Consider the following 25,760-nt stretch of genomic DNA (forward strand, 5'->3'; position numbering starts at 1 on the left):
ACTCACCATTGGGTATCCCCCATCCTGGACATGTGGGGGCCCCTGGGATGGGTGGGGGAGATGTGAGCACCTGGTGTAGGGACGAAGATGTGAAGTGGGAGAGCTCACTCCAGCCAAGGGAGAGCTGAACAAGACCAACGGAGGTTCCCTGAGATCCTGGGACAGCGGTAGAACATGCCACCCCAAATGGACACCAGTGTTATAGAACCTTCTAAATTAGGTCTCACCTGCATCCCTGATCCAGGCCGTAATTCCATTCTGTTGGTTCTTTGTTTCATAAGAGACTGTTTACCATAGACTTTAGGTAAGGGCATTACCCAACCCACAGGGCTCACGTGCCTGATGTGGGGGGAAGTTGCCCACCATCCCTGGGCCTCAGTTTCCTCATCCATACAACGGGTGGTAATTCTTACTTTGGCATGACTCTGAGACTTCAGCGAGTGTACATCTGGCATGTAGTAGGTGCACAATAAGTACCTGAGGAATAAATGACTACCTTCTTTGTGTCTGACTCACTCAGTTTCCCAGCTCTCTACAAAGGTAGAATCCACAGAGTGGGTACACAGGGAACCAAGGTCATGGGAAGCTATGAAATCTAAGGAGAAAATAAGTTCTCAGAAAAGTATCCACTCCATGAAAGCAGAGACTTTGTCTATTATGGTCACTGCTGTGTCCCCAGCATGCTAAGTAGGGCCAAGCTTGTAGTAAATATTTGGTGAATCTTTGTAGCATAAATGTATATTATCATTGTTTGGGGAGGTCTGGGTCCCTCCTAGGCAAGACTCCCCAAGCTAGCAGTGTTGACCTCATCAAAGAAGGAGACCTATTTTTATTTATACATCGATCTATTCATCTTTGGTTGCATTGGGTCTTCACTGCTGCAGGCGGGCTGTCTCTAGTTGCAGTGTGTGGGGGCTACTCTTCAGGTGTGGTGCGTGGGCTTCTCATTGCAGTGATGTCTTGTTGCAGAGCACAGGCTCTAGGGTGCACGGGCTTCAGTACTTGAGGATTCCAGGCTCAGTAGTGGTGACTCGCAGGCTTTATTGCTCCATGACATGGGGAATCTTCCAGGACCAGGGTTTGAACCTGTGTCCTCTGTATTTGCAGGCGATTCTTACTTATCCACTGTTCCACCAGGGAAGTCCAAATAGGGCATATTAGACAGCCAGTGAGAATGATTTCAGGTCAGAGAAAGCCTTCTTCCAGGAATGCTTCAATCAGGATGTGTTTTCCTCCATGGTTTAGTGGCAACCCACTCCAGTATTCTTGCCTGAAGAATTTCATGGACAGCAGAACCTGGTGGGCTACAGTCCACGGGGTCACAAAGAGTCGGACACAACTGAGTGACCAACACTTTCACTTTCACTATAATAGCGTATAATTTGCCATCTGGAAAAAGAACCCAGAGAGACTGGTGTGATTTTGGAATAATGGACAGTGGGCGATTTACCAAGTGTAACTGTCTCCTGCTTCCCCGATGGCTCAGATGGTAAAGAATCTGCCTGCAGTGCATGAGACCCGGGTTTAATCCTTGGGTCAGGAAGATCCCCTGGAGAAGGGAATGGCAACCCGCTCCAGTGTTCTTGCCTGGAGAATCCCATGGACAGAGGACACTGGTGGGCTACAGTCCATGGGGGTCGCACAGAGTCGGACACGACTGAGCGACTAACACACACAATCGTCTCCTGCAAGGAAGGAGAAAAGCCATGAGGTTCATGCTGAGTGAAAGTCACTCAGTCACTCAGAAGCCCAGTAAGAGGATTTGGCCTGTGCATTTTCCAGAAGCTTCCACTACAGTGGGTCCCAGGGCCAGATGGCTAAATGCCTCATATGGCTGATCACACCTGTGATTGGGAAATAAAAACATAATGCCTGCATTGCCCTTGTTAGAGCAGCTACTCCAGAAATTCTTGCCAATTTTACAAGGGCAGAGGTGGGAACATCCTGTCTCCTCCTACCCCTACCACCCAATCCCAACTATGTCCCGAGTGTGTGCTGCGCCTAGCGGTCACCTGGCCTGGGAAGTGACCTCCTTCCTGCTGTGGGAGCAGAGGGCTTCAGGATGAGACCCAGTGGCTGATGGGAAAGACAGCTCTCCCTACGCTCTGGCCCCCAAGGTGGGGGTGGGGCTGGAGTAGTCTCAGTGCAACTTTCTCTGACCCCCGACCCTGCAGAGCACTGGTTGAGAAGGGCGGAGCAGCCCCTCATCTTTCACTGGATTTATGGGAAGTTCCTCCCCTTGTTCGTTTAGATATTAACTCAACCAGGACAAGCCAAGGCAAACAGACCAGCGCTGAGGTGGACAAGAGGACAAGCATCTTCCACCCACCGCCATGGACGTGCCCTGGGGCCTGAGGTTGCTTCTTCTCCTCCTGGGGATCCCCATCGCCCAGGCTGAGCCGCTGTGAGTCAGAACTGAGGGGACCCGGCCGCTGGCATGATTCCTTGCATTTGACCCCAGTCCATCGCTTCCCCCACTTGAATCCCCCCGTGCCCCTGTGTATGTTCACTGGCAGGTACATCCTGGTGACCCCCCGGGTCCTGCGGATCGGCAGCCCAGAGACCATCCATGTGGAGGCTCATTCTGACTCCAGTGAGCCCCTCAGCCATCCCCTTGAGGTGAATCTCAGCGTGTGGGATTTCCCCATGAAGAACACTTGGGTGGCCAAGAGAGAGCTCGTTCTCTCACAGGAAAACCACTTTATGGACCAGGCATCAGTGACGGTAGGTGACAGGCCAAGATGAGTGGGCTGGATATACTTACTGCTCCTCTTATGTCCTATTTTTTGTTTAACTTATTGAAGTATAGTTGATTTACAATGTTGTGTTAATTACTGCTGTACAGCAATAGGCTTCCCTGGTGGCTCAAAGGTACAGTATCCACCAGCAGTGCAGGAGACTGGGATTCAACCCCTGGGCCAGGAATATCCCCTGGAGAAGGGAATGGCTACCCACTTCAGTATTCTTGCCTGGAGAATTCCATGCATTGAGGAGCCTGGCAGGCTATAGTCCATAGGGTGGCAAAGAGTCACACACAACTGAGCGACTAACACTTCTTTTTTTTTTTCCCCAGAATATCTCAGGGTAATCAAGTGAAAGGTTAAAAGGTGGGAAGGAGAAGATGGCTTTGTTTCAGGGTGAACAGTCTGAGCAAAGACCTGGAAGGGAGATGCAGCATGGTGGCTTGGGAAGCAGAAAAAGATTTTAAAATCTTTCTTATTAGGCCTCAGCTCAGTTGGTAAAGAATCAGCCTGCAATGCAGGAGACCCCGGTTCGATTCCTGGGTCGGAAAGATCCACTGGAGAAGGGATAGGCTATCCACTCCAGTATTCTTGGGCTTCTCTGGTGGCTCAGATGGTAAAGAATCCATCTGCAAGGCAGGAGACCTGGGTTTGATCCCTGGGTTGGGAAGGTCCCCTGGAGAAGGGAATGGCTACCCACTCCAGTATTCTGCCTGAAGAATTCCATGGACAGAAGAGGCTGGCAGGCTACAGTTCATGGGGGGACAAAGAGACACAACTGAGTGACTTCCACTTTCGTACATTCTTTTTCATATTCTATTCTATTATGGTTTATCGCAGGATTTTGAATAGAGTTCCCTGTGCTCTACAGTAGGACCTTGTGGTTTATCCATTCTATATATACCAGTTGGCATGCTCTATCCATTTAGAAATTCAAAAGTCCCCTAAGTCTGGGCTCCAAGAAAGGCCTTGATTAGCCCACATGACACCTCTGTGCAAATCTAAAAAGAAATGATACCAATCAACTTACAAAACAGAAAGAGACTCACAGTATTGAGGAACGAACTTATTCTTGCCAGGGGGGAAGGGTGTGGGGGAGGGATATTTAGGGAGTTTGGGATAGACATGTACACACTGCTGTGTTTAAAACGGGTAACCAACAAGGACCTGGGAACTCTGTTCAATGTTATGTGGCAGCCTGCATGGGAGGGGAGTTTATGGGAGGAGAGTTTGAGGGAGAATGCATACATGTATATGCATGGCTGAGTCCCTTCACCGTTCACCTGAAACTATCACAACATTGTTAATCGGCTATGCTGCTGCTGCTGCTAAGTCGCGTCAGTCGTGTCCGACTCTGTGCGACCCCATAGACGGCAGCCCACCAGGCTCCCCCGTCCCTGGGATTCTCCAGGCAAGAACACTGGAGTGGGTTGCCATTTCCTTCTCCAATGCATGCAAGTGAAAAGTCAAAGTGAAGTCGCTCAGTTGTGTCCGACTCAGCGACCTCATGGACTGCAGCCCACCAGGCTCCTCCATCCATGGGATTTTCCAGGCAAGAGTACTGGAGTGGGGTGCCATTGCCTTCTCCGTAATCGGCTATACCCCAACACAAAATAAAAAGTTTAAAATAAAATAAATCATAGCTTGAGATTTGAAAGAATAAAAGGCGCCCTCTGCTGGTGACTTGGGAAACAGCCTAAACGGGATTGCATCCGCGCCGGATGCACTAGCTCGGCAGCAACCTGGGCGTTGCACGCGGGAACCTTGCCCCCAACGGCAGAGCCAGAGAGCTCTCATTCAATTGCTTCTCCAACACCTGGTCCAGGGCTTTGCCCGCAAAGATGGAGACCCCAGCAGACCCTGAGGAGTGTGGGCATCTCTCCCCAGATTCCCGAGGACCTGGTCTACCCCCCAAAACCCGGGATGCAGTACGTCATCATCGAGGCAAACTGGGCGCCCACCTCAGTCTCCTCATCCATGAATAAGCTGGTGTTGGTGGCTCCCCACGCTGGATACATTTTCATCCAGACGGACAAGACCATCTACACTCCCGAGCAATCAGGTGCAGCCCCCCCTGGGCCCCAAGTTCCACTTCCCAAGGTGTCCTTCTGTCCAAGGCCCCCCTCCCTCACCGCCCAAGATCCTCATGACGATACCCACCCCCTCTCCAAACCCTAGCCCACACTCAGAATCTTCCCTCCTTCTCCAGTTCAATACCGGGTGTACACCGTGAACCACAGGATGGATCCTGTGCCCAGGACTTTCACTCTGGACATCAAGGTGACCTCTCCTGAGGGGAGGGTGGATCCCAGGTTCTATCACGTGCCGGAAGGCTGGGGCGTGAACCCCCGCTCTCCATTCCTGCAGAACCCGGAGGGGATTGCTGTGATCAGCAAGGATCTCCTGCCCGATAATGGTGTCTACGTAGATTCCTTCACCCTCCCAGAGCGTATCAGGTACCCTGCCAGGAGCTCTAGAGATGGAGTGGGGGCAGATCTTCCTTCTCAGGCTCCAACTCTCCTAACTCTTTGTGCCTCAGTATTGGGACCTGGACCATTGAAGCCAGTTACCAAACTGCTCCCAAGCAGAAGTTCAAGACAGGCTTTGAAGTGAAGGAGTACGGTGAGAAGGGTGTGCCGGGGAGGACGAGGTGGGTCTCCACAAGAAGTGGAGCTGGAAATGCAAAGAAGGTCTCATGGTGCATGTTTCATGTGCCAGGGCCTGAGCTGGGGGCTGGTGAACAGGACCATGTGTCCAGCCCACCAGGGCTGCCAGACACATTGAGGAAGGAGCAAGTGGGGCGGGGAAGGGATGGGAGTGGGGCAGGCACAGTGAAACGCTGAGGGTAAGTAACTCTCTTTACTCCACCCAGTGCTCCCATCTTTTGAGGTCCAGCTGACACCCAACAAGACTTTCTTCTACCTCAGGGATGAGGTTCTGGGTGTGAATATCCAGGCCCGGTGAGTCCCTTTACCCCTAGCCTGGCCAGAGGACCAGGGAGGCCAAGAAGCTGAATGGGCAGAGAAATGAGCCCTTCTGTAGCTCTTAGGGTATAAGAGAGACACTCTGCCACCCATGAGACATTCTTGTCCTGTGAGGTTGTGCACATCATCCCCTAGGTCTCCAGGGTTGCACAAGCCACCTTGTCTTCATAATGGAGTTACACCATATCTCACGGTTCGGACCGTCTCTAAAGATCCATGAGGTCGCATAGGCACCTTTGCCATCTTCTGAGATTGTCCAGGTCATTTCTGGAGCTCAACGAAGCTGCAAATGCCACATTCGCTGCCTTTTGGAATTTTACAGACCATCTCCACAGCTCTATAAGGCTGTACAGGCCATGTTGTCTGCCTAGGGTTGTAGTGGCCATGTCTGTCACTTCTTGACATTATACAGACCACTTCTTCAACTCTATCATCCTACACAGGTCACGTAGACTGCCTGATGAGGCTTCACAGGCTGCCTTTGCCACCCCAGGGTTGTTCAGACTTCCCTGTGGCTCCATATGGCTGTGCAGCCTACCTCTACCATCCTCGGAGGTTGCATAGGCCACATCTGCAAACCAACAAGGCTTCATGGGATTCTTTTGTCACCTCCCAGGCTTGTGTTGGTTAGTAATGGAATCATCTTAGTCACCAGGGGCCCCCTCTGCCCTTCCCAAGTGTTACAGCCTTTCCTCCAGCTCCATGAGGTCCTACAGGATGTGTCTGCAGACAAATGAGGTCGTGTCTGCAGGCAGACACATGAGGTCATGTCTGCAGACTCGTGAGGTTATGAGGGTGCTTCAGAGCTAGTGAGATGGCTATCTATCCTCCAGGTATATATTCAACAAGCCAGTGGATGGACATGCTCTGGCCATCTTCGGGGTGAAGCAGGACTCCCGTCGGATCCCCATCCAAAGCTCCCTGCAGAGGGTGGAGGTGACTGAGACTTACCCCTCTGCTGTCACTCCTCCCCCACCTCCTCTACCCTCTTTCCCCTTCTCCCACCTCCCTTTCTTTGACTATCCCCTACTTCCCAAGAAACCATCTCCTCTCCTCTCTCCTACTCTGAGAGCAGATCTCTCAAGGCCATGGCCACATCTCCCTCCAGAAGAACACACTGATGGCTGCCTTCCAAGGCTCAGAAGAGGACTTCATTGGGGCCTCAATCTTTGTCAACGTCACTGTCTTCTCCTCAGGTGCCATCCTCACCTGGGCCCTGGCTAAGCTCACGACCCTGTGTCCTTTTCCAACCCAGGCACTCCACCTATGTGACCTCAGGCCAGCTCCTTAGCAGAGAAATTGGGAAATACCAGAAGGACTGGGAGGAGTCGAAATTGTGTTACCATCTTATCTTGCTTTCCCCAAGTGGTGCCTTCCTTACCAGCAGCCCTGCTTCTTCCCCAAGAAACTTAACATCTGCTGCAGATTTCATGGTCCCTGTGTCTCTCCAGGGGGTGAGATGGTCCAGGCCGAGATCTCTGGGGTGAAGATTGTTCGGAGCCCATACAACATCAAGTTCATCAAGACACCCCAGTATTTCAAGCCGGGGATGCCATTCAGCTTTAGGGTCAGAGTCTGGGTTTACTCCACTCAGGGGCTCAGGGCCCCTCTTCCCTGAAACAGACCTTCCCAGGAGACAAAATCCCACACTGGATTCACCTGCCTCCCAGAAATTCATTTGTCTGAGAGTTGAGTCCATCATGTCTCCAGACCTATTCCAGGGTTCCCTCAAGTCGTAACTCAAATCCCCCCAAAGCACAGATATGGCTCCAGAATTTCTCCAAAGATGGAGGGGGAATGGTTACAGACCACAGTCAGGCTGGAAGGTGGTGCTTAGACATTTATCTTGAGACCGCATTTGCTCAGAAAGTGTGCTATTTTTGTATACATTCTTTTGGGATGATTTTGAGATGTCTGGTGGGCATTATAAAAGCAGGTGACAATCCTACTCCAAGCTTTCCCCAAGCCCTGCATGTCTCCTCCTATGCTTTTCACCCTCAATCCCCCCCCACCCCTACCCACCTGGCACACAAACCCCAGGGCTGCCACATCTGGCTTTACCCTGCAAAACTCTAAGGGGCGCCATTCATTGGCACTAAATGAGTGGTGCTCCTGGTGTCGTTCAGTGCACAACTTGTACAGCTGTACAAAGCAGTCTTATCCAGACTGCCTTCACAGTTCCCACCTCTTACCTAAGGCCACCCTCAGGCCTGTCCTTGATCTCACACCAGATTCCACCCCAGGTCTTCGTCTCAAATCCTGATGGGTCCCCAGCCTCCAAAGTCCTCGTCAGCTGCACAAATGTGAAAGTACACACCACACCAAGTGGTGAGGCTACTCTGGTCATCAACACAGATGCAAATCTGAAGGAGCTCACTATCCAGGTACCAAACTTACGGGGAAGGGATAGTGGGGCTGGGATTTTGCAAGCTGGAAGAGTTATTGGGGAGTTTACTTGTCCATCACTCTCCCGAGGTGAAAACTGAGGCACCAATCCAGCCAGAGGAGCAGGCTTCAGCCAGTATGACAGCTCGGCCTTACTCAACTCAAGATGAGTCAGGGAACTTCCTGCACATTGATGTGAAGACATTGAGCACAGAAGTTGGCAGCAACCTCCAGCTGAACCTCAACACAAATCTTCGAGATTCTTCTGTCAATAACAAGATCACTCGCTTCACCATCCTGGTGAGGGGCTGGACTTGCACTGAGGAATTCTTTCTCTGGTACAACCCTGGCAAGCTGAGTTGGTGGGAACCATGTGGGATGGACTCAGACCTAGGGGTGGGCTGAAGCAAAGGGACTATGGGCCTCCTTTGTGGGCTCGGATAGCCTTGGGGAAGGGCTGGTCCTGTCCTTCTCATCCTTAGTCTCCCTTGTCTCCAAGGTCTTGAGTAAGGGTCAGATTGTGCATGCCAAAGAATTAAAAAATCATGGGAGTGTCTTCGCATCCACCATTATTGATGTGACTTCCAAGATGCTGCCCTCGTTCCGCATTCTGGCCTTTTATTTACTGCCCAAGGGGACAGGACAGGACCCTGAACTGGTGGCTGATTCCATTTTGATTGATGTGAATGACAAATGCCAGGAGAAGGTGAGCCTAACTCCTCACAGTTGTACACCACCATCACAATTCTTGGGAGATAGTCTGTACAAATTTAAGGCTCTCAGTCTGGGGGCAAGGGAGAGGAAGAGGAAGTGATGTGGCATTAAAAGCTCAACCTCAGAGGTGAAGAAGATGCAAGTAAGTGTGCAGAGTTGAGACTGGCCTGGTGGAGTTCCCAGATGCACCATCAGAGCTGCAGGGAGCATGGACTTGAAAGTGGACTTCGGGAAGCCCCTTGGTGACCTATGAGCCTCTTTTCCTCACATCTCTCTTTTTCCTTGCTTAGTTGAAGATTGGCTTGCAGAATGAAGCATATGTCCAGCCTATACAACCAAGCAGCTGGGTGGCATTAAAGGTTACAGGTGATGCAGAGGCCACAGTGGGGCTAGTAGCTGTGGACAAGGCTGTCCATATCTTGAACAGCAAGCACAAGTTCACACAGAAGAAGGTAAGAGCACATGGGCTTTGAGCCAAAAGATTTCCTGGAGATTCTAGCTGGAGCCTCAGTTTCTTCACCTATTAAATGGGTAATATTGGTGATTGCAAAGATTCAAGGAGCCTGTGGACAGCATAGAAGTTGGCAGGTGGTAAGAGCTCAATAAATCGATGATGGTATGAAAATTATTATTTGAACCAGCAATTACAGTGTACCATTGCACCTTCCCTGGAGGGGTAATACAAATCCAGGGTCCTCTCTTGACCCTCAGATCTGGGATACGGTAGAGGAACATGACATCGGCTGCACAGCAGGCAGTGGGAAAGACAGACTTGCCGTGTTCAAGGATGCTGGATTGGACATGAAGATGAGCACAGGGATGGACACTTTGGCGAGCACAGGTACAGATCAGGGACAGAAGGAGGGTAGAGGTAGGGAAAGTGCTATCCAGTGGTTAGGCACATGGGCTTTGGTGCGAAACAGATGAGCTAAAATCTAGGACGCTGCCACTTACCATAGGTCAGTCATCTTTCCTCTCTGATTCTCAATTTATCTGATCATAAAATATACATAGTAATAGAAGTAACTCACTGTGTGCTAATTAAGATGCAATTTTAGCCATGTGTATCAGAGATACAAATTAACATTGTCTTAAACAAGGGAGACATTTATTTCTTGCTCAGTAACAGGCCAGAGATTATTCTGGGACTCAGGCTCCTTCAAGCTTATTGCTCTGTTGTATCCCAAAATGGAGACTCATCAGGACCTCCTGCCAGGCACCAGGACAAAGGGACTTGAGAAGAAGACACTTCTCTCTCATCTTATTGGCCAAAATTCAGTCACACAGCCCATCTAGATGCAAGGGAGGCTGGGAAATGTAGTATTCATTTCTGAGTGATACATTAAAGATGGAGGCTTAATTGCCACAAACCACAGGGGAGAATGGATATATGGGGACAACTAGGCGTATCTTCTTTCAGCTATAAATAGTGAAAACAATAATGATTTTTATTTACTGCAAGCTGGAGCCTTCACTAAGTACTTTTATATGCATGATCTCACAGATAGAACTATGATTGTTCCATTTTATGCAGCTGAAGAAACTAAAACCCAGAGAGGTTAAGTGACTTGCTTAACCTCTGCAAGACTGCACAGCTTTTAAGTGTCAAAACTTTGAATGTGAAGAGGCTATGAGATAAAATGAGGTGATGCATATGAAGCACTGGGTAGGTAGTAAGCACCCAGTAAGTATCAAGAATGTGGATAACGATCTTGACTTATCCTCTCATTCTTCCCTCTGACTCCCAGACTGGCACTGCCCCCCAAGCCCCTCTCCCAGCCATCGCCGCCGCCGCTCCTTGAAGAGGTTGGAGACCAAGAGGAAAGCAGGTTAGTACTAAAGCTGGACATGGCCCTCTTGGCTCCCTGCTGCTGCTGCTGCTGCTGCTGCTGCTGCTGCTGCTAAGTCGCTTCAGTCGTGTCCGACTCTGTGCGACCACATAGATGGCAGCCTACCAGGCTCCCCCGTCCCTGGGGTTCTCCAGGCAAGAACACTGGAGTGGGTTGCCATTTCCTTCTCCAATGCATGAAAGTGAAAAGTGAAAGTGAAGTCACTCAGTCGTGTCCGACTCTTCACGACCCAATGGGCTGCAGCCTACCAGGCTCCTCTGTCCATGGGAGTTTCCAGGCAAGAGTACTGGAGTGGGTTGCCATTGCCCTACCAGGGCTTAGAACAGAAAACTGAAACCACTCTAGATACTCCAATGAGGAGAGGAGTGACTTAATGATGGAAGTTTAGTGCTTTGAAATTCATTAGCTGAGCTTTGGAAATGGAAGTTGGAAAGGTGTTTGCTGGGACTCAAGGTCATGCCACTGGAGATCTTGCAATGCACAAAATCTCAGGAAATTGCTGTCAATATCCCTTGGGAAGCTGATGGGTCAATAATGAAACACAGAATTATGCCTGCTACAGAAACAGATGGTAGCCCACCTATCAACTACCACTGATGGTAGGGAAAATGGTCTCCACCTCTCTTCCACCTTCCAAATCCTATACAAAAGCATCTGAAAAGTGAAAGTGAAATGGAATTCTCCAGGCAAGAATACTGGAGTGAGTAGCCATTACCTTCTCCAGGGGATCTTCCCAACTCAGAGATCAAACCCCAGTCTCCGGCATTGCAGGCAGATCTTTTACCATCTGAGCCACCAGGAAAACCCACACAAGAGTTTCTAGATGGCAGAATCTTGTTCCATCCAGCACCCTAGCAGCAAGGGAGTCTGGAAATGTAGTTGTTAGATGTCTAGAGTCTGTGATACTGAAAGGGGAGAAGAATAACATGTAGACGAAGACCAGGGTGTGGTGAATCAAGAAGTCTAGAGCTGAAGGAAGATGGGAGGTAAAACTAGGTGTTTTTAGAAGATGGATTCTATGAATATTAGACTTTTCAGTCTCTTTGAGCAGTGCTAATTACTTTGTGGGTCTAAATAAAGGGGAAATAAGTGAAGTCTAATAAAAATTTAGGTAAAATGCTGTCTAATTTCAATATCAAAAATTCTGCTAACCTTCATGGAAAAGTACATATTATAAACTGTTGTTATATTTATGATAACAATCAGTCATATTACTTAACTATAGATATGCTAATCATGTTATATGGTAGATGGCAAGATTTTTAAACTGCTGTAATATTTTAATCTTTAAGTGCACTCCTTCAGTTGGCTAATTTAGAAGCCTTTCAACTTGGCGTCATGCTCTACAGCAAGTTTTGTGTTTTCATTTTTTAAAAATACACAATAGAACCAAGAGTCAAAATTGCATCTTTTTAAGGCTTATTTAGAGAAGGCAATGGCACCCCACTCCAGCACTTTTGCCTGGAGAATCCCATGGATGGAGGAGCCTGGTAGGCTGCAGTCCATGGGGTTGCTAGAGTCGGACACAACTGAGCGACTTCACTTTCACTTTTCACTTTCATGCATTGGAGAAGGAAATGGCAACCCACTCCAGTGTTCTTGCCTGGAGAATCCCAGAGACGAGGGAGCCTGGTGGGCTGCCATCTCTGGGGTTGCACAGAGTCAGACACGACTGAAGCAACTTAGCAGCAAGGCTTATTTACTTATTTTTGGTTGTGCTGGGTCTTCGTTACTGCAGGCAGCTTTCTGTAGTTGAAGAGAGCAGGGGCCATGCTCTAGTTGCCGTGTGCAGGCTTCTCACTGAGGTGGCTTCTCTTGTTGCGGAGCACAAGCTCTAGGGCACAGGCTTAGTAGTTGTGGTGCATGGTCTTAGTTGCTCTGTGGCATGTGAAATCTTCCCAGATCAGGGATCGAACCTGTGTCCCCTGCATTAATGGGCAGATTCCTAGTCAATACACCACCAGGGGAGTCCCAAAATTACATCTTTAATAAATAAACATGGCATTGCCAATCCCGTCCAAAAGGAAGGAGGAAGAGCAATGCTTCTGAGTTGTATGACCCTGGGCCAGTGAATTGATCTCTCTGTGCTTAACTTCCTCATTAGAACACATCACAAGGGAAGGGTTCAATGTGAAGCTTCAGGGGAAAGATATAGCAAAGCCCTAGGGAGAGCATTTCCAGAGATGTGGCTAAACAGAAGTCGAGTGTCATGGTGCTTAGGTGGATGGGTCCCTGCTTCCTCAGGTCCCTCCCAGCCCTTCCTCTGTCCCTCTAACTCTGGCCTGCAGTGAACAAGTTCGAGACAGAGCTGGAGCAGAAGTGCTGTGAGGCTGGGCTCCGGGAGAACCCAGTGGGGCTGTCATGTAAGGAGAGGATCCAGCATGTCCGCCATGGACCAGTCTGCATCACTGCCTTCCTGAGCTGCTGCCAGCTGTCTGAAACCCTGACTCGGGAGGCCCGAGAGGAGCAGCTGCTTCTGGGGACAAGTGAGGGGGCCATGGCAGGAGGCACAGGGTTGGGAGGGCTCCACTGAGGGGGTGTGGAGTGCGATGGAGGGTTGGAGTGGGAGGACCCCACTGAAGGGTCTGGTGGGTCATGGGAGATGTGCAGAGGAGACCCTGCCCAGCATCTACCCCCTGCAGCGGATGAAGATGATGATTTAGATGACTTCTTCCCGGAGGACGAGCCTGTCCGGAGCGTGTTCCCTGAAAGTTGGTTCTGGAAGACCATTACTCTGCCAAAAACCACATTGGGGTAGGATTATGACCCTCATGTCAGCCTCTGGTCCCTGGCCCTTCCATGCATTATCAGGGGTTGTGGAATCTTCCCAGACCAGGGATCGAACCTGTGTCCCCTGCTTAGGCAGGGAGATTCCTAACCACTGCACTACCAGGGAAGTCCCAAGATTGCGTCTTTAATAAGTAAACATGGCATTGCCCATCCCTCTCCGAAAGAAAGGAGGAAGAGAAACAGAAGCAGCAGCAGCAGCAGCATAAATTCCACTCCCAGTTCTGCCCCTCGTGAGCTGTGTGACCTTGGGCCAGTGTATTGACATCTTTGTACCTCAACTTCTCTGCAAGTTGAATGCTTCTAAATTAGCTAACTGAAGGAATGCACTTAAAGATTAAAAAATATAACAATTTAACCATCTTATTGTCTACCACATAACATGATTAGAACAGCTATAGGTCAGTAATATAACTTGATTATTGCCGTAAATAAAACTTCATATTATGTACTTTTTTCAGGGCCAATGCTCCCGGGGTGATACTGAGCTCTCAGAATCGTCCCATGCCTTTCTGGATGGGGATAAAGATCCCAGTGGGTTCCCCTCCCAAATCATGGCCCTCTAAGGATAATGTCTCTAATTGGGTGACTCAGTGACCCATCCATAGTGATGTTAAGCCCAAGACAGTGACCCTCAAATCAGAGGCTCTGTCTAGGCCGCACAGACTCATGTCCCTTCCATCCACCCCCGGGGCCTCCTGCAGCATCTCCCACTACACCACCCACGTGACCGTGCCTGATTCCATCACCACATGGCAGTTCGTGGCTGTCAGCATCAAGACTGGACAAGGTGACCCCACAAGCCCGGTGCTGAGGAAACAGGAGAACAATGGCCCTGACCAGCCCCCCACCCCCACCCCAGGACAGTTGGCCTTTGCTTGACGGCGAGTGCTCTCCTGGTTCTAGGTCTCTGCGTCTCAGATCCCTTTGAGCTGACAGTTATGAAACCCTTCTTTGTGGATCTTAAGTTGCCCTTCTCCGTGATCAGGAATGAGCAAGTCCAGATCCAAGCTGTGCTGTACAATTTCTTGCAGCAGTCAGTCAAGGTGAAGCCTCCAGCCTTCCCCCTGTCCCTTCAAACATATCTGTTGGTGTGTTTTATGAAAAGGGATGCAGTGTGTCCATTTACCGAAGTGGCACTGAAGTGGCAGCCTTTTTGTTAAAGCGTCTAAGACATTTTCTCATTTAAGCCTCACAATAACCCCAGAGATGGATGCTCTGACCATTCTCAGTTTAGAGATAATTGCTTCCTGAGGTTACACCGCACCCAAGAGACAGAAGCCTGGCATGTTGGAGTCCATGGGGTCACAAAGAGTTGAACACTTAGCGACTGCACATCAACAAGTGGCAGAAGGGGTTTGAACCCAGGCAGGGTCTTTACTCTCAACCGCTATGCTACGTTGTCACATACTCAGGATTCTCAGGATGGAGGCAGGGAGGAGACTGTGACTTTAGGGTCCTGGGCCTCCTCAGGCAATCAAGATCCCCTAACCATGCCCTCTGCCGCAGGTCCGAGTAGAGTTCCCTCACAAGGAGTCATTATGCAGTGCAGCAAAGCCAGACGCCCCTTCCCGCCGGATAGTGGCTGTGCCCCCCTTCTCCTCCAAGGTGGTACCCTTCGTGCTCCTTCCACTTGAAATAGGCAAAGTGGATGTGGAGGTCAAGGCCAGAGGCTCTGTGGTCCAGGACCACGTAAGGAAGACACTCCTGGTCCAGGTAATGGGCACTCCCCAGCCCTTCCTGCCCATGTAGACAGTGGCGTGTCTACACCTGGGGCTCCAGGCTGTGTGATCGTGGGAGGGGGTGGTGGTTCCAAGATCAACAAACAGGCAGGAATGAGGGGCATGACGATGATTTAAAAGTTCAATCACAAAGCCCCCCACTTTGGGACTTTGGAGTCAGGCTTGGGTTCAAACCTTGTGTCTGCTGTGTGACCTTGGGCAACTTACTTAACATCTCTGAGCCTCATTTGCAGGATGAATAATCCTCATAGCCATGAGTGATCAGAGAGCTGTGAACACTGCACACAGCCAGTGCCTGACCCATCAGTAATAATATTTTATTTACTTGACAAACACGTGTTTAACACTTAGGATATAGCACTTTGAAAATATTAACTCACTGAGCCCTCAGAACAACTCTGTGAGGTAGGAATTATTATCCTCTCCCTTTTATGGATGGGAAAAGTGAGGCACAGGGGGAAGAAGTATTTTGTCCAAAGTCGTGCAGCTAGGAAGCAAAAGAGCTGAGATTTCAACCTAGTTATGTGGGCTCCAGAGTCTCTGGTCTTTTTTGTTTGTTTGTTTGGGGCTGTGCTGGATCTTTGTTGCTGCTGGTCAGCTTTCTGTAGTTGCAGCAAGTAGGGTTACTCTCTATTTGTGGTGCATGGCCTTCTCATTGTGGTGGCTTCTCTTGGTGCAGAGCACTGGCTCTAGGGTTCAGTGCCAGCACTCTAGGGTCCAGCTCTAGGCTCAGTAGTTGTGGTCCATAGACTTAGTTGCCTCAAAGCATATGGAATTTTCCCAGACCAGGGATTGAACCCATGTCCCCTGCATTAGCAGGAGGAGTCTCAACCATTGGACCACCAGGAAAGACTGAGTCTGCTCTTTATGGCTAAGCAAGACTTCCTCTTACTGTCATTATGAATGTCATTATGACTATTGTTTTTAACCTGCTTCTTCATTGCATCCTACAGGCAGGGGGTCAGATTGAGCAAATATCCCAAAGCTTCCTCCTGAACCCCCAAGGTTTGTAGGGTTTTCATGGGGCTTGTGGGATCCTGGGGCCATGCTCTGGTGTAGGGAAGGTCTGAAATGAGGGGGTCTGGCTAAGTGGGCAGTCTGAGCTTCTCCCAAAGCCTACGCACCCTGACCTCCCCAGTCCCAGAGCCCACTCATCACACAAGGCTGTGCCTGCTCAGGTCAGACCAAGATACAGGTGGTGCCAAAACAAGAATTCTTGAACAAGATCCCCAATACAGAGGCGGACGTGTTTGTCAGCGTCCAAGGTACCTAGGAAACAGCTGGCTCCTGTGGGGGCTGGGGCAGGGGGTGGGGGTGTGTGCTGGCTCCTCCAGAGCCCGCCTGGGCACAGAGTGATGGGGAGACCTGGTGCTTAGACTCTGCCCACCTGACAGGTGACATCCTTGGCGAGACCATCCTGGGGACCCTGACACCCAGTGAAACATGGCGGCTGCTGAGGATCCCGTCTGGCTGCCCCGAGCAGACACTGAGCTCCCTGACACCCGTGGTCATCCTGACGCGTTATCTGGATTCCACAGGCCAGTGGAACAAGGTTGGGGTGGAGCTCAGGGAGCAGGTGATGAAGAACCTTGCCAGAGGTGAGAGCGGGTCTCCTCCTGGGACCTTGATGAGGGTGTCTGAGTCTCTCAGGCAGAGTGCTGAGGTACCCTTGGAGCTGAAGGAGACCCCCACTGGACCCTCCCAGACAATAGCACCCAAATTCTGACTCCCAGGGGGCTTCCCTGGTGCACCAGTAGTTAAGACTCCACACTTCCAGTGCAGGGGGCATGGGTTGGCTCCTTGATTGCAAGTGTGCGTGTGGTGTGCATGCTCAGTCGTTCAGTCATGTCTGACTCTTTTGCAACCCTATGGACTATAGTCTGCCAGGCTCCTTTGTCCATGGGATTCTCCAGACAAGAATACTGGAGTGGGTTGCCATGGCCTCCTCCAGGGGATCTTCCTAACCCAGGGTTCAAAACTGCATCTCTTGCATCTCCTGCCCTGGCAGGCAACTTCTTTACCACTGAGCTACCTGGGAAGCCCTGGATCCCTGGATAGGGAACTAAGATTCTGCATGCCCTGTGGCACAGCCAAAAAATAAAATTCTCAAACTCTGACATCTCTCCCAGTTGACAGCCTGATACCAAGTTCCCCAGGTGACCTCCAACTATGACTGACCCCCAGGTTATTCCTTCACCCTGACCCCTCTCCCAGGCTACACGTCTCATAACAGACACCATGATTTACCCTAAAGCAGCAACTTCCCAGGTTATGTTATATTTAGACACTGTCCCAGGCTTTAGCCAGTCAGTTCCACGCCCTGGGCTACATTCCCAGGGAACCCCCAGGTAGAAAACTCCAGAATAATCCCAGGTGGTGGCTTTCTGGTTACACCTGAATGACAACACTTTCCCAGGTTACATCCAAACCCCCCAGGTAACAACCAGAGATACATACCCTGCTTACACCCAGACAGAGACCCTCAAGCATGTCAGGATGGCCAAGTGGTCTAAGGCACCAGACTCAAGTTTCTACTTCCCCAGACAGAAACCCTCAAGTTATTTTGGACACTCACCCCTCCTCTCCCTGGTTATATTCAGACACCAACCCTCCATCCACATGCTCTGGATGGTGCTCCATCCAGCTAACACCCAGACACTATCATCCCATGTTAAACCCAAAGAGTAAACCTGAACTTCCCTGCAGACCCAGTGGCTAAGACTCTATGCTCCCGATGCAGGGGCCCGGGTTCCATCCCTAGTCAGGGAACTAGATTCTTCATGCCACGATGAAAGATCCTGCTTGCCTACAATGAGGACTGAAGATCCCACATACTGAGACTAAGACCCAGTGCAGCCAAGTAAATAATTAAAAAAAAAAAAAAAAAAACACACACACAGGAAACCTCCAGATAACCTTCAAATAATACCCAAGCAGCAATGCTGAGAATCCGACAGAGAGGTGCCCCCTCCAGACTACACACAGGAGTAACCCCTTCTGACTACTACTGACACCTTTAGATTACAGCCAAGAAACAGCCCCCAAGAAAACATCTAGGTCATGGCCCCTCAGGGTTTTCTGCTGGCTCAGTGGTAAAGAATCTGCCTGCAATACAGGAGATGCTGGTTCATCCCTGGGTCAGGAAGATCCCTTGGGGAAGGGAATGGCAACCCACTCCAGTATTTTTGCCTGGAGAATCCCATGGATGGAGGAGCCTGGCAGGCTGCAGTCCATGGGGTCCCAGAAGAGTCAGACATGACTAAGTGGCTAAATAATAATGGCCCCTCAGAATATGCCCTTTTCTGAGTTTTACCTTCCACGATCCTTGGTAGCAGTAATTCCCCATCACACCCTTCCCCAGAGGACCCAACAGCACTTTCCAGTTTATTCCCATATACAACTGTCCCCTGGATCCCACAGTCACGCTTGGCCATGACCATCATTTACACCTGGGCCCTTCAGGCCCCTCCGTTCTGCACCTGGACAAGTCACCGCCTCCGGGTTCCATCAATATGCAAAGCACCCCTAAGTCTCACCCACACCCTGCTCCCCAGATTCGGCCTGGTAACTGACCCCTCCCTTGACAACCACACCCAAACACCAACTCTCCCTGTAAATTTCCCATGCACCTATTTCCCCAGGGTACAGCCGGATGTTGACCCACCGGAGTGAAGATGGCAGCTACCACACCAGCAAGGGAAACCCAGGAAGCACCTGGTAAGGATGAGGACACTGGTAGGAGGGGCCACCTGGGGCTTGGGGACCCCAGGAGCACCCCCACTGTGGGATCTTGGGGCAGGCAGGCTGTGGAGCCAGCGGTGTTCCAAGTTGCTATGGTGTCTGGCATAGACTTCTCCACAGAGTAGAAGCCCCTCTCCTAGAATGCCTTGGTCAATGTTGCCAGCCATCACCCACCTATCTCCCTCCCAACAGGCTCACGAGTTACGTATTCCGGGTCTATGCCTTGGCCTACCCCACCATGACGATCAGCGCGCTCAGTCTTGATTCTGTCTGCAACATCGCCAACTGGATCATCACTCACAGACAGCGGACGCATGGGAACTTTGTGGAGGAAAGCCCTGTGGTCATGTGGTCTATGCAGGTACCCACCATCCCCCTAGCTGAGCCGTTCAAATAAAACCCCAGGGCTCTGCATACGGGGAGGGGATGTCAGCCCCCTGGGGTGTTCACAGGTAGAATGAGAATAGGAAAGGGCTGAGGCCCAGCACCCAGCATCACACCTCCCTGCTCTGGACCATTCTGGACTCTATTACAATGTGGGGAGGCGGGGTACATCCAGGACCCATCCACACCTCACCCCTACTTCAATGAGTTGCCAGTCCTGGCCCACCTTTCTCTGCGCCTGAGTCCTCCCTGTTCCCCCAGTCAATACACCCATCCCTACCAAGTATTCCTCCACACCAGCCTCCAGAAACAACTTTTAAAGTGGGAGGTGTGAAATTCTGGAAGGCTTCATGAGGAGAGGATGGGCTTCCCAGGTGGCTCAGTGATAAAGAATTCACCTGCCAATGCAGGGGACATCAGAGATGTGGGTTTCATCCCTGGTTTGGGAAGATCCCCTGGAGGAGGAAATGGCAACCAACTCCAGTATTCTTGCCTCGAGAATCCCATGGACAGAGGAACCTGGTGGGCTACAATTTATGGGGTTGCAAAGAGTCGGACATGACTGAGTGACCAAGTGCACGCACTCTGATATTTATACAGACCTGGGGAGGTTAGGGAACAAGTCCCAGTGGATAACTAAGGCCAGAGTGTTCCAAGCAGAGGAAGCAGCATGTGCAAAGGTCCTGAGGCTGGAATGTGTCCAACATGTTTGAGGAACAGTGAGGAGGCCAGTGTGTCTGGAACAGAGTGAGCAAGGGGAGAGGGGAGAAGGTGAGAGGAGGGAGGTGGTGGAACAGATTGTGCAGGGCCTTCTGGGCCAAAGGGAGGACTTGAGCTTTTCCCCTGAGTGAAGGTGGGAGCCACAGAAGGTTCTGAGCAGAGGATGGATGCAAACTGATCCAAGAGTTCACAGGCTTCATTGGCCACTCTGGGAAGAAGGAGCTGTGGGCTATGTATTAGCTTCCTAAGGCGGCTGGAACAAAGCAGCCCAACTAGGTGATTTAAAACAACAGAAATGTATTTATTTTGTCACAGTTCTGGAGACTTAAAGTCCAAGATTAAAGTTCTGGAGGGCCATGCTCCTTTGGAAGGCTCTGGAGGGTGGGGATCAGCCCTGGGATTTCTTTGGAAGGAATGATGCTAAAGCTGAAACTCCAGTACTTTGGCCACCTCATGCCAAGAGTTGACTCATTGGAAAAGACTCTGATGCTGGGAGGGATTGAGGGCAGGAGGAGAAGGGGATGACAGAGGATGAGATGGCTGGATGGCATCACTGACTCGATGGACGTGAGTCTGAGTGAACTCTGGGAGTTGGTGATGGACAGGGAGGCCTGGCGTGCTGCGATTCATGGGGTCACAAAGAGTCGGACACGATTGAGTGACTGAACTGAACTGAACTGGAGGGTGGGGATGGGGAGAAGAAAATCCTGCTTTGTCTCTTCAAGTTTAGTGGTTCCTGGCAATCCTTGGCATCCTTGGTTTGTAGCCACATCACTCCAATCTCTACATCCAACATCACATACCTTTCTTCCTTCTGTGTATGCTTTCTTATATGTACACCAGTTATTGGATATTGGGCCCACCCTAACCCAGTAGAACCTGTACTAGTCACTCAGTCGTGTCTGACTCTTTGTGACCTCTGGACCACCAGGCTCCTCTGCCATGAAATTCTCCAGGCAAGAATGCTGGAGTGGGTTGCCATTTCCTCCTCCAGGGGATCTTCCCAACCCAGAAATTGAACCCAAGTCTCTTTCATTGCAGGCAGATTCTTTACCATCTGAGCCACCAAGGGAAGCAGTAGAACCTGTTATTTTCTAAATTTTCTTTTAAGTTTTAAATTTTATTTATTTATTTTTGGCTGCACTGGGTCTTCACTGCTGCACATGGACTTTCTCTAGTTGTGGCGAGTGGGGGCTACTGTCTAGTTGGCAGTGAGTAGACTTCTCATTGCCGTAGCTTCTCCTGTTGCAAAGCACAGGCTCTAGAGCTCTCAGGCTTCAGTAATTGCAGCACATGGGTTTGGTAGTTGTGGTTCCTGGGCTCTAGAGCACAAGATCAGTAGTTGTGGCACAGGGGCTTAGTTGCTCCACGGCATGTGGGATCTTTCCAGACCAGGGATGGAACACTTGTCTCCTGCATTAGCAAGCAGATTCCTCACCACTGAGTTACCAGGGAAGTGCAAGTATAACCTGTTCTTCACTTAGTGAGTTACATCTACAAAGACCCTATTTCCTAATAAGATCACATTCCAAGGCTCTGGGTGGACAAGATTGGGGGGGAGGGCTGGACATTATTCAACCCAGCACAGGGATTGAGGGTGTCACCTGGGAGACTAGAGAAGAGTTTGAACCTTAAGTTGGTCATTTACTAGCAATGGAGACACGTCTCCAACCCTAAGGTTAATTGTCAAGAAAATGGAGCTGCTGCAAGAATGTTTTGAGCTAGCTTAGAGAGTTTAGCACAGCATCCTCCATGGATGTCAGCTTTTGTTAGTAAGACAGACCCCACACAGGCAAGTCTCAAGATAGCTCCTTCTCCTCTCCCTGTCTCCACATCCTGCTTTCAACATCATCCAGCCCAGAGCTGAGCACCCAGGAGCTGTTCAAGGTCAGGGAGGAGAGACTGGGGAAGGTGCCTCCAAGATGGCAAAGGGATCATGGGTCTGGTTCTGCATTTGCAGGGTGGCTACCATGGCTCTGAGGCAGACATATCACTCACAGCTCTTGTCCTGATCGCCCTGAATGAGGGGAAGGAGTTGTGCAGCCAGAAGATACCGGTAGGACTCAAAGAGAAGGGAAGGGTCTGCAAGGTGCCGTAACCCCTGCACACAGGATGCTCCCTTGCCATCATGTCCTTCTCAATGCATCCCTCTCTTCTAACTCCCAGACCCCTTCCCCCCGTCACCTCCCTCTAGCCTCTTCTCTTGACTTTCTAGAGTTTGGCTGACAGCATGAAGCGTGCTGGTGACTTCCTGGAAAAAAAACTCCCTCATATTCGGACAACTTTTGCCATGGCCATAACCTCCTATGCTCTGGCCCTCATCAGGAGCCCCCGAGCCAATGACTACCTGGACAGCTTTGCCAGCAAGAGTGGGTGTGGGCCACTTTTTAACCAGCTATGTGTTCATCATAGCCATGGAGGCAGAGTGAGGGAGAGTGCATGATCTCAAATCCAGCAAGGTGTGATTCATCATTTACTGAGCACCTATTGTGTGCCAACCCTTGAGCTCAGGCCCTGAGAAACCAAGGCGAACAAGACTGTTGTGGCCCCTCCCCTCAAAACTACCACTGTTGTTAGGGGAGGCTGGCAGAAGACAAACAGGTCATAGAGAATTATAAATTGAGTCTGGTGCTCAATTTATTTAGTAACCTACAAGGTGGGTGGGGGCAATGATGATGAGGAGAGGGAAGTATAGACCGGAGAACTGGGAAGGGCCTCTGTGAAAAGGTGACCCCTTCAGCTGAAATGAAAGACGAGAAGGCTCACCTTCATGAAAAGGTTATTCCAAGCAGAGGGGCTGGCTCATGCAAATGCCCTGAAGTGGGCAAGTGCTTGGTATGTTTGAGGCTAGAAAGAAGGTCATTAGACACAGGTAATTGACAGGGGTCTGCTTCCCATGGTCTTGCCCTATCCCATCCCTGAGGGTCCTTATCTCATCCTCTCCATCCCCCAAGTCAAGAGGAGTGGGGTTAGAGAAACTCACTTGCAGTGGGTCTGAGAAGGATGTGGAGGAGCTCCTTTGAACCTCAGTTTCCTCAACTCTAAATAGTGTCTCTGTTCCCTAGAGTGGTTCTGAAAAATTCAGTGTCCATATGTCTCCTCAGCAAAGGTTTTCACATAAAGTAGGTGCTCAATAAAATAGCCATGAGGGTGACAGAGGATGAGATGGTGGGATGACATCACTGATTCAATGGACATGAACTTGGGCAAACTCCAGGAGGTGGTGGGGGACAGGAAAGCCTGGCGTGCTGCAGTCCATGGGGTCGCAAAGAGTCAGACATGACTTGGCAGCTGAACAACAACAATGACACAGGAGAGGACAGGTTTAGGGAGGTGGTTCCAGATCTACATGACCAGGGGGACACCTATCTTCTAGACAAAACCCATTGGCCAGTGGGTTTGGATGACCTGGACCTAGACGACTCCCTGTACACCATTGAGGCCACGGCCTATGCACTGATGCAGAAATTGGAGCTGGGTCGGCGCAATGAAACGCATGCCATCGCCAACTGGCTATTGAAGAAACGGCAGCTGGGAGGAGGCTTCCAGTCCACCCAGGTGACCAAATGGAAACTAGGGGTGGAGGGTTGGGTTGCTAGCCGAGGTGCTGACACGACTGGCCCTTTGGGTGGAGCTGTCCATGGTGCTGGTACCCACAGGGGTGGGGGTGGGGGGGGGGTCCCAATGTGCTGTCTCTGGTGCTGATCCAACACACACCCACGCACCCACCCTGTCCCAACACCCAGACCACGGTCGTGGCCATCGAAGCCCTCACCCGCTTTCGCGAGGCTGTCCCCTTCGATGGTGTCCAGGATCTCCACATCCAGATCAAAAGTTCCAAGAAAGCCTTGCATGTGGAATGGGTCATTGATGAAAAGAATGCCTACCAGCTACGGTCAGCAAAGGTATGGAGCTCAGGGGCAGACAGGAAGTCCACACGGAAGTGGCACTGGAGATGAGGCAAAGAGTCATGTCCCTGACAGTCTCCCTCACCAATAGTATCTAGCCACCATGGGCTACACTGTCAATGTATTGGTTCACTTATTCTTCCTGAGCACCTACTATGTGCCAAACATTCTCCTGGAGTATATTATGAAGCATCTGTGTCCCCTGCTCTCAAGGAACTTACAGTCTAGAAAGAAACTAAGTCAATAAATTTAATTCTAAATTCTGTTTTAAGCTTTCTGAACACAGAGGAAGGAAATAAGTATATAAAGGAAAAAATAACTGGGTATGGTGGAAAAGGTAATCTCCATGACCTTACCTCATGGAGGAGGTGATACTTGCCTTCAATCACTCAGTTAAATTTACTGGGCACTTACTGTGTGCCAGGCACTGTTCTAGGTTCTGGGAATATGGCCATAAATGAGACAGGAAAAAAAGTCCTTGTCCCTGTAGAATTTTATATTTTAGTGAGAACAGACGATAAAGAGATGTGAATAAGTAAGATGTGTAATGTGTTAAGTGATGACAAGTGCTACCTACGGGAAAGAATGAAACAGGGAGAGAGGTAGGAACAACAAGCAGTTGTCATTTTAAGTAGGTTGGGCAGGGAAGGTGTCACCAAGAAGGTTACATTTGAGCAAAGATCTTAAGGAAAAGGAGGTGTGATCCTTCTGGAGATCTAGGCAGAAGAAACAACAAGTGCAAAGGCCCTGAGGCCAAAGTGTTGTAAGAATACCAGTGGGATTTAAGCAGGGGCGATGTGATTGGATATGAATGCGTAAGATTTTGCTCAAGCAAATGAGGGAAGAATGTATGAGGGGAACAAGACTAGGTGCAGAGAAGCCAAAGAAAAGAGTCTTGGTGGGGCTTCACACATTTGGAACTTCAGAGACACTGCAAAGTTGATGGTGCGGACAGATCTACATTAGGACTGAGTCAGCAGTTGTAGTTGATCTGTGACAGTGTAGACACCACAAATGCTAAGTCAAGAAGGAAAAGTCAAGCCATCTTCATGGAGAGGGACAGGAGAGTCACTAGACCCCAAGTTAGGGAAATAATTGAGTTCCCAGTGCCCATGGACACTTCCTTCTTCATCCTCATTGCATGTGAGCCATGTTTTGCTGCTTCCTCTGCCCTCAAATCCTCCTCCCCCTTCATTTCAGTTCTCTGCTGAGGAAGAGCTACAGATCAAGGCCAGCGGCACTGGAAGAGGCACCATCTCGGTAGGTCTTGTGTTCCTTAGCTAGAGCCCAGGGCTCTCTCTGTTCATGGGAAGAGAGGCAAATATAGACTCTAAAACAAGGTTGATATCACCAATAAGCTTAGCTATCATTTAGAGCACAAATATGGGAATCAAGCTAAGGACACCTCAAAAAAACCCCGAGAAGTAGGTAAAAATATGGGCTCCATTTGACAGGTGGAGAAATAAGGTTTTCACTTGCAGTAAGTCAAGAGTTGGGGTAAAGGCCAGAGATACTTGGGGTTTTGGTTTGTTTTGTTTCGTTTAGGCCACGCCATGCAGCATGTATGATCTTAGTTCCCCCACCAGGGATGGAATCCACATCCCCTTCAGTGGAAGCACAGAGTCCTAACCAGTGGACCCCCAGGGCAGTCTCAAGGGCAAAGATTTTTGGATATTGAGTCCTTGCTACGTTGAGTCCCTGAAAAGATGTCTCTTTCCTTGCCCCACCAAAGGAAGATTCTCCCTCCAGGGTGCCTCCCAAGGCCCAGAGAACAACTGCATCCTTCCCCCAATATCTGGAGGCT

General features: G+C 50.1%; 1 protein-coding gene across 1 annotated transcript; it reads left to right on the top strand.

Annotated features, from left to right (window-relative positions):
* Positions 1–2,333: 2,333 nt before the first annotated feature.
* LOC129623766 (complement C3-like) lies at positions 2,334–25,240 on the top strand. The gene is made up of 31 exons (XM_055541702.1): positions 2,334–2,404; positions 2,517–2,724; positions 4,629–4,803; positions 4,951–5,021; positions 5,109–5,197; positions 5,281–5,363; positions 5,614–5,701; positions 6,559–6,661; positions 6,834–6,921; positions 7,177–7,292; positions 7,957–8,109; positions 8,225–8,410; positions 8,610–8,816; positions 9,115–9,276; positions 9,536–9,665; positions 10,573–10,653; positions 12,963–13,160; positions 13,317–13,428; positions 14,166–14,251; positions 14,368–14,507; positions 14,971–15,177; positions 16,342–16,468; positions 16,598–16,801; positions 18,666–18,767; positions 18,845–18,920; positions 19,137–19,305; positions 22,009–22,104; positions 22,264–22,417; positions 23,443–23,606; positions 23,795–23,953; positions 25,157–25,240. The coding sequence occupies exons 1-31, from the start codon at positions 2,334–2,336 to the stop codon at positions 25,238–25,240; spliced, it is 4,089 nt and encodes a 1,362-aa protein (XP_055397677.1).
* The last annotated feature ends 520 nt before the right edge of the window (positions 25,241–25,760 follow it).

This window comes from Bubalus kerabau, chromosome 1 (genome assembly GCF_029407905.1).
Source record: "Bubalus kerabau isolate K-KA32 ecotype Philippines breed swamp buffalo chromosome 1, PCC_UOA_SB_1v2, whole genome shotgun sequence".
Classification (NCBI taxonomy): domain Eukaryota; kingdom Metazoa; phylum Chordata; class Mammalia; order Artiodactyla; family Bovidae; genus Bubalus; species Bubalus kerabau.